The sequence below is a fragment of the Nothoprocta perdicaria genome, unplaced genomic scaffold (genome assembly GCF_003342845.1).
Source record: "Nothoprocta perdicaria isolate Ctin4 unplaced genomic scaffold, notPer1 scaffold_187, whole genome shotgun sequence".
In the NCBI taxonomy this organism is placed as follows: domain Eukaryota; kingdom Metazoa; phylum Chordata; class Aves; order Tinamiformes; family Tinamidae; genus Nothoprocta; species Nothoprocta perdicaria.
This window is the reverse complement of record NW_020455060.1, coordinates 358,274-366,346: the sequence shown is the minus strand read 5'-3', so window position 1 is coordinate 366,346 and position 8,073 is coordinate 358,274. Positions and strand designations below refer to the sequence as shown.

The following is an 8,073-nucleotide window of genomic DNA, read 5'->3' as shown; positions in this document are numbered from 1 at the left end:
GCGCACGGAGCCGGAGCCGGTGGTGGCGGGGACGGCGTGCCCGCCCCGCAGCAGGTGCTGTTCCCCCGCGAGCGGCTGCGGCTGCGCTGGGAGCGCGCGCGGCGCGCCGCCGCCGGGCTGCACAACCTGGGCAACAGCTGCTTCCTCAACGCCACGCTGCAGTGCCTGACGCACACGGCGCCGCTCGCCAACTACCTGCTGTCCCGCGAGCACGGCCGCGCCTGTGAGTGCCCGCGGCCGCGCGCCGCGGCGCCTGCCCGCTCCCCGTGCCGCTCGCTCCCCGGCGCCCGGAGCTCCCCGCACAGGGCTTGGGAAGGGCGGCACGGGCGCAGCCCCTTCCCCGGGCGCCCCGTCCCCAGCGCCGTCCCTCCGCCCCAGGTCAGCACGGCGGCTTCTGCATGATGTGCGTTATGCAGAACCACACGATCCAGGCGTTCGCCAACAGCGGCAACGCCATCAAGCCCGTCTCCTTCATCCGAGACCTCAAGAGTAAGGACGGGTTCCCTCCCCGCGTGGGCGCCGTGCGGCCGGTCCCGGAGCAGCCCGCTCCGTCCCGGGGCGGCGCCGAGCCCGCGTCCCACTCCCCCGTCCCACAGAGATCGCCCGGCACTTCCGCTTCGGCAGCCAGGAGGACGCGCACGAGTTCCTGCGCTACACCATCGACGCCATGCAGCGCGCCTGCCTCAGCGGCTGCGCCAGGTGGGCGCCGCGCGCCCGCTCCGGCACCGGCCCTGCCGCCCCCGGCCCTGCCGTTCCCGCTCCGGGGCGCTCGGCCGCCCTTGTCCCCGTGCCCCGGCGCGGCTGCGCCCGCATCCCCAGCGCTGGGGCCCTAACGGGTCTGAGTCCTCTCCCTAGCACCCAGTCGCATCTGCCGCCCGTTTGCCCCCGTTTTGTGGCTGCGGGCGCGCTGGGGAGCCGGTGTCTCCTCTGAGGTGGTCCCTGTCAGTGGTGCGGCTCTGCGGTCGCGGAGCTCGGTGGCTCACGCAGTGCTTCCCTTCCCAGGCTGGATCGCCAGACCCAGGCCACGACACTGGTTCACCAGATCTTCGGCGGCTACCTGCGCTCCCGCGGTGAGTGTGCGCTGTGCGGACCCGGCGTCATGCGCTGCAACTGCAGGGGCAGAGCCAAAGAGAAACCCGAGGGCCTTGCACCAAAGCAAACCCTCTGGGAAACTGCACAGCTCCTGTAAATTATCTGGAGCTGCAGCTCTCGTGGATCTGTCCTCTCTTGTGGCACCGCAAAAAGCCGTTGCCTGGGGGTCCCAGTGGGCTCGTTGTTGTCCTGTGGAAAGAGCAGCTCTCTTGTTCTCAGCATAAGACGGGACTTGTCAGTCCTTCCCTTGCCAGGCAGTGAATGCATGGCCAAGATTTCGGTGCTGGTACCCTGGGACCAAAACCTGGGAGACGGGGAACACTCCAGCTGCCTCCTCTTGGGGTGGGATAGGAGCAGAGCAGAGGAGATGGTGGAACAGATGCTGCGTGCTCATTGCTGTGTCCTTTGCAGTGAAATGCTCAGTGTGCAAGAGTGTCTCGGACACCTATGACCCCTACCTGGACCTGGCGCTGGAGATCAGGGTACGGCCGAGGCTCGGGAAGGGGAAGGGCTGCGCTCTTGCCGGGCTGGTGTCTGCAGCGGCGCTGCTGCCGCTCGCGGCTCCGAGCCCGCTGGTGCCGAGGAGGGGCAGGAGAGAAGCGGCGGCCGGGGCCGGCAGCCCCGCGCGCCCCCAGCGCTGCCCTGTCTCCGCAGCAAGCAGCGAACATCGTGCGAGCGCTGGAGCTGTTCGTGCGCTCGGACGTGCTGAGCGGCGAGAACGCCTACATGTGTGCCAGGTGAGTGCCCGGCGAGGGCTGCGAGCCCGACACACATGGGATACAGGAGCCTCCAGCTCCCTCCGCCGCTTGGGGAGAGGCTCAGGGGCAGCGAACGTGGCTGGGTGGGCAGGGGCCCTGGTGTCCCCACGGTCACTTCCATGGGGACGTGGCCCGGCCAAGGCCGGCAGTGACCTGCGTAGTGCACTGCACGAGCTCTTCCCGTGCAGGTGCAAGAAGAAGGTGCCAGCCAGCAAACGCTTCACCATTCACCGAGCGTCCAACGTCCTCACGCTCTCGCTGAAGCGCTTCGCCAACTTCAGCGGGGGCAAGATCACCAAGGTGAGCGCGGGGCTGTCCCCTGCTCCCCACACGGCCGTCCGGAGCGGGATGGGGGGACACAGCCCTGCACAGGCTCTGCCACGGGTCACCGTTTTCCACCAGCCCTGCTCTGGGGCTGCAGTGACCTGCAGTGGGATTATAGCTCATGGAACATCTTACTGTTGCCTTTTTGATCTGGGAAGAGGCTGGATCTCCCTCCCTGGGAAGATGGGACCTATAAGACAGTTGGAGCTGCTTCTGCTCTAGCAGGTAGCTTCTGTGCAGGCACTTGAGCTGTCCCATCTTTGCAGGACGTGGGGTACCCGGAGTTCCTGAACATCCGTCCTTACATGTCCCAGAACACCGGGGACCCCGTCATGTACAGCCTGTACGCGGTGCTGGTGCACTCGGGCTACAGCTGCCACGCGGGACACTACTACTGCTACGTGAAGGTGAGGCCGGGGGCTGCTGGGCGCTGTGGGTGCTGGGCGCGCGGCAGGGCGCGGAGCTGCAGGGAGCGGGGTCACCTGCTGCCCGTGCTCCTGGTCCCCCTTGGCTGCCCGGGCTGTGCAGAGGGGCTCTGAATGAAGGGGGCGATGTTCCTGGAGGTCCCCGCTGCCCTGCAGAGCCGCAGCGTGCCTGCACCGAGCCCAACCGCGTGCTGCTCTCCCTCCTCAGGCCGGTAACGGGCAGTGGTACCAAATGAACGACTCCCTGGTCCATTCCAGCAACATCAAGGTGGTGCTCAACCAGCAGGCCTATGTGCTGTTCTACCTGAGGTGAGCGGGGCCCTCAGCCTCCGTTTCCCCTCTGCTCAAGTCCTCCCAGTAAACATGGGCGTTTCTTGCTTCCCCAGGATCCCCAGTGCCAAGAAGAGCCCCGAGGGGCCCATTGCCAAGGCTGCCCCCAGCCTGCCCGGCCACGCCGGTGCTGCCTCTGATCACGTCAAGAACACCGTGAGCAATGGGCCCGCGTCTTCCCCGCTCATGGCGCGGGTGAGTCCTAAAGCTGCTCTTGGCCAAGAGCATCCCGATCGCTGCTCGCCGAGGGCAGATGGGCGGCAGCATCGTGACGGGAGATGCGTTGCGCCGGTGGGAAGGGTCCCTTCCCAGCGGATCATGGGGAAGAGGGTAGAGCGCGTGTCCGTGTCCTGTCCTCTCCTACATGAGCCTCTCTCCTTGCACAGAGACCGGACGCGCTGCAGGGGAGGAAGCTGCAGGGACCGGAGGAGATGGGCGTCCCGGTGGCGCGGAGCGCGCTGGGCGCCGTGCCGAAGCTGCAGAACGGAACCGCCCAGCCCAGGCCGCCTGCCGGGGCCCCTTCGCCCCACGCGGCCCCCAAAGCCACCCACGCAGCAGCAGCACCCGCGGGTGACGCAGCCTGCAGGCCCAAGAAGCCGCTCGCCAGCCCGCAGCAGCCTCCTGCAGCCCGGGCCAGCCAGGGCCTCTCCAACGGCAGCCACGGCGGTGGGGCCAAAGCGGAATTGCCCTGGCAGGGCTCCTGGGAGCGCAAGGAGCCGCCTACCTCGCCCAGGCCGCTGCCCGTGGCCGTGCCCGGCCCGGAGCCCCGCGGCACCGCCGAGAGCCCCGGCGCCACGGAGAGGGGCTCCGGCAGCAGCCGCAGCGCCAGCCCAGCGCACAGCAAAGCCCCAGAGCTGGCCAGGAAGGCCAAGAACGGAGCCAGCGGCCTCTGCACCTCTCAGGAAACGGACTATGGTGCAGACCTCGCTGCTGACCGTGGCGCCGAGCCGGCGGGCGCCCAAGACTCCAAGCTGGGCAAGCTGAAATCCTCTTTACTGGGCAGCGCGACTGTGGAGCTGAGCAGCACCATGTCACCGCCCCCGGCCAAGAAACTGGCGCTCTCTGCCAAAAAGGTGGGTCTGGGCTGCTGTCCTGACACATCGCAGGGCTCGTCGCGTGTCTGGGGCGCGCGGTGCTGCTGCTGGGGGTCTGGCTGTGCCATGACGGGCCGGGAGAGTCCCTGCACCGTGGGGTGGTGGCACTTGTGCCCTCCCTGCAGAAGGGCAGCCTGTGGGCGCAGGACACAGGCGCCCTCCCTGCTGTCCCCTGCGCGGGTCGCAGGACGAGCGCTCTCGCTGCCCTGCGTGGACTCGGTGTTTGCTGAGCCAGGCCCTGCACTGGCCAGGGCAGTGTCCGCTTTGGGGTAGCGCCGGCCAGAGCAGCCGTGCGGGCCCCGTCCCGGGGTGCGCGGGAATGGGGGGCTGGAGCGGGGCAGGGCCGCGCCGCTGCTCTAGCGCAGCCGGGCGCACAGGGGGTCCTGCCCACGGGTGGCACTGGCCTGCGGGCGCTGCCCTGGGTTGTGCTCAGGGGCTTCTGCACTTTAAACTTCCTTCCTGCCTTTTTTCCTTTGTGCTTCTAACTGAAAACACTTCTGATTCTTCTTCTACCACCCCCACTTTCCTCTCCCCGTCTGTGTCTGTTCCCCTCCCCGTTCTCTGGGCTCCCCTTTTTATTTTCTCCTCTTGGCTCACGGAAACCTCTTCCTTTAGACCACCAAGTTTTTATTTATGTCGATAACTGCAGGGCAGCACCCCGCGGAGGGCGAGCGCCAGTGACGGCCGCGCACAGCCCCACGCACGCCCCGCTGCGCACTCGTCCCCCACGAGCACCCACCCCGACTTCTCCTCCTCCTCCTCCCCCTGGCCGTGCGGCGGCTCCAGGTAAGCGGCGCAAGCAGCCGCCGGGAGAGACGCGGGAGGCAGCTCTGCCCCCGCAGGCCGGGTTTGGGCCGCCCTGGGGCGGCGCAGTCGCTGTGGATGGGGACACGGCGTGGGGAGGGGTCCTGCCGGGGCCTCAGCCCTCCTCGTGCTGCACGGCAGCCGCAGCCCATCCTGCACACGGGTCCTGCTGGCCACCCATCCATGTCACACGGCTGGACACGGGTCCTGCTGGCCTCACGTCTGTGTCACACGGGTCCTGCTGGCCGCCCGTCCGTGTCACACGGCTGGACACGGGTCCTGCTGGCCTCACGTCTGTGTCACACGTCAGGGCACAGCCTGGGCAGCTCCCCAGGGAGCCACGCGCTGGGCAGCCCCCGCTCCTGCCCTGCCCTTGCTGGGCTGCAGCCGCCCTTGTGCCTCGCCAGCCGGGTGTGGGACCATGGGCAGCGCAGAGCTGCTGACCCGAGAGCCGCTGTTGGTTCCTTGGCTCCCTGGCTGCGCCGGCACTGTCGGGGCGCTGCGCTCGCACCCCGCACGGTGGGGACCAAGAACGGGGACTCCCCCCTGTTCTGCTTTCGGGTCACGCAGCCTCTTCTCCCGCCCTGCAGGCCACCCTCATCCGCGCTCAAGCCGCCCAGCCCCGCGCTCAGCCCGGCCCCCCGGGCCAGCCCCCTGCCCCATGGCACTGCTGCCCGCTCCCCGCAGCGGCTCCCTGGCACCGGGGCACAGGCGCCCGCCCCGCTCTCCAAGAAGAAGCAGCGCAGGCAGCACTGGGAACAGGGGGGGCCCTGCGCCCTGGCCGTGAACGGCAAGGATGAGCTCGGCAGCCCCCCCAGGAAGAGGAAGACCCCAGCTCCAGAGGGCATGGGGTGCCCTGCCAGGAAGGGGACAGTGGCCGGAGAGCCCAGCGGTGGCAGCAAGGGGCTGGGCGGCCGGGATGCCGAGAGCCGGGCCACGTCGCCAGCCCCGGAGCCCAGCACCAAGTCCGTGTCCCCGCTCAAGAGGAAGAAGAAGAGGAGGAGGATGCAGGAGGCCGCGGGGCAGCCCTCGGGCAGGTAGGGGCCAGCTGGGTGCCACCCAGGGGAGGTGACGCTGCCGCCGAGCTCGAGCTCTGCTCTGGCCAGGCCGTGTTTGAAGCCCTGTGTCTTCTGCAGCCCCGCGAGAGCTGAAGCGGAGCCCATGCAGGCCAAGCAGCCGCCGGGCGCGGAGCCCGGCGCCGCCGAGAGCGAGCACCGCAAGCGCAAGCGGAGGGAAGGCCCCGGCAGCCCGGGCACGGAGCAGCCCCCCGCGCACGGCTCCCGCGCCGGGGACGGTGCCGCAGGTACAAAGCAGCCCAGGCCCCCCCTGCACGGAGCCAGGATCCCCCTGCCCACCCCAACATCCCCGCCACTCTTCAAGCCCTGCGTGCCTGTGGCCTCGCAGGCTCTGCTGCAGCCCGGGGTGCCCCTCTCCAAACCCCTGGTCATGGCCCCTCTGCAGGGCTGGACAGCAGTCCCAGTGCCACCCTGGACACGTCAGTTTGCCAGCCCTGCTGCTACTGCCCTAGGCTGGGGGCTCACAGGGACCTTCCTGTGTCCCGGGATGAGATCCGTCCTGTGGAATGCGCAGTGTTGGATACCCTTGTGCTCCCTGCAGCCTGTGCCGCCGTCCCCGCGGTGGCAGCATGCGGCAGGGATGGCCAGTCCCGAGCTGGGTCCCAGCGCGGCCGGGAGGAGCCCAGCGTGGTGCAGGAGCTGCTCCGGGACTCCTTGGACAAGGCGTACGGGAAGCAAGGTGAGCTGGTGGCAGCGCCAACAAGGAGGGCTCCTGAGCTGCCCGGAGCAGGGAAGCGGATGGGAGCCGGGCAGGGGCTCCCAGGGAAGCCGGGGTGTCCGAGGGCCGGGCTGGGAGTGGGTCCCGCTCACGGGCCGGTGCCGCGGGGCACGGAGGAGCCCGGCTCTGCGCTCACCGCTGCCCTCCGCGCCGCAGTTCTGACCTGGGACGGAGAGATCTCGGCCGTGAGCCAGGACGCTGTGCGCGACGCGACCTGGGCCCGCAGCGCCACCGTCATCGACGAGTGGGACGAGGAGTTTGACCGGGGCAAGGTGAGTGCAGGCAGGGAGGTAGCGGGGCTGCAGCCCCCGCTGTCTGCTCACCCTGAGCCTCCCCCTGCCTCCCGCAGGTGAAGAAGTGCAAGAAGCCGAAGCGGGAGCGGAGGAGACACTTCAACCCCTTCCAGCAGCTGCAGAGCAAGCGCAACTTCTGGTCGGGGACGCACCCTGCCAAGGTGGCCAGCCTGAGCTACCGGCTCTAGGGTGAGCAGGGGCAGGGGTCCCCGCGGCGCAGGGTCTGCGCCGTCCCRCTGCTCACGCTGCTCTCCCTGCAGGGCCTGGCTGCAGCCCGCAGCGCAGGGAGCGCTCCTGGATCGAGGATCGTGGCAGGGCCGCCCTCCCCACAGCGTCCAGCGAGGAGGGGAGCAGAGGGGCCCTGCTCTTCAGCTTCCCCCGGGAAGGTGCCACTTGTCCGGGCTGCCCCCAACCTCCCTCCTGGGGCTCCGAGCCGGGGGTTGAGGTGCTGGAAGCCTCTTGTGCTCCCTGCTCCGGGCGCTGCTCCCGGGCTCAGGCTGCTCCCTGGCCCCAGGGCCAGAGTGCCTTGGGCTCTAGGGCTGCTGAGCCTGGTCCTTCCTCAGTGCCTGGGGCTGCTGCCCCCTCTCCCCCTGCCCTCCGCTGGCCCTCCGTGCCTAGGCTGGCCCCCCTGCTCTGTCTCCACGGCTGGGAGGGGGCCTAGGGCTTTGTGTGGGGGTTCCCCCAGCGCAGGGCTCCTGGCAGGGTATGGGCTGCAGCCCCTGGCCCCCGTGCCGTGGGCTCTGCCCCTGCTCCCTGCTGCCCTGGCTGGCACAGGGATCAGGCTCTGCTGCCCTTTCTGCCCAGGGCCCCTTCCCCTTGTCCTGTGGGGATGGACACAGGGACAGGGGCTGGCTGGGGTGGTGCTGCCACCGGTCCCAGTGCTGCCATCGGGGCTCAGGGCCAACCCCCCGTCCCATCCCCTCTACCTCTCGGTGCCACCAGCCCTGGGGTGCCGTGGGGACGGGGTGGGGGGCGTGCAGGGCTGTCACCCTGCGCGGGGGCAGCGGGGCCCCGCGCTGCCGCCCCCGCTTTCCGCCGCGGTGCAATAAACGCAACGAGTTTGAACGGAGCCTCCGTGGGGACGGGATGAGACGGGACGGGGACGGGATGAGACGGGACGGGGACGGGATGAGACGGGACGGGGACGGGGCGGGGGGAG

At 69.6% G+C, this 8,073-nt stretch overlaps 1 protein-coding gene across 1 annotated transcript in view; it reads left to right on the top strand.

The window, feature by feature from the left end:
• The window catches only part of USP36 (ubiquitin specific peptidase 36), a 9,932-nt gene extending 2,424 nt beyond the window's left edge, over nt 1-7,508 (top strand). The window contains exons 2-20 of the mRNA XM_026036839.1: nt 11-223; nt 379-489; nt 597-699; nt 1,003-1,070; nt 1,504-1,574; nt 1,747-1,829; nt 2,039-2,150; nt 2,441-2,581; nt 2,808-2,908; nt 2,986-3,124; nt 3,316-3,656; nt 3,714-4,002; nt 4,673-4,809; nt 5,418-5,792; nt 5,964-6,130; nt 6,445-6,582; nt 6,778-6,893; nt 6,971-7,103; nt 7,175-7,508. Of these exons, the coding sequence (XP_025892624.1) occupies nt 11-223; nt 379-489; nt 597-699; nt 1,003-1,070; nt 1,504-1,574; nt 1,747-1,829; nt 2,039-2,150; nt 2,441-2,581; nt 2,808-2,908; nt 2,986-3,124; nt 3,316-3,656; nt 3,714-4,002; nt 4,673-4,809; nt 5,418-5,792; nt 5,964-6,130; nt 6,445-6,582; nt 6,778-6,893; nt 6,971-7,102 (2,837 nt within the window). The 3' untranslated portion in view covers nt 7,103; nt 7,175-7,508. The remainder of the gene's footprint in view (nt 1-10; nt 224-378; nt 490-596; nt 700-1,002; nt 1,071-1,503; nt 1,575-1,746; nt 1,830-2,038; nt 2,151-2,440; nt 2,582-2,807; nt 2,909-2,985; nt 3,125-3,315; nt 3,657-3,713; nt 4,003-4,672; nt 4,810-5,417; nt 5,793-5,963; nt 6,131-6,444; nt 6,583-6,777; nt 6,894-6,970; nt 7,104-7,174) is intronic.
• Nucleotides 7,509-8,073: the final 565 nt, after the last annotated feature.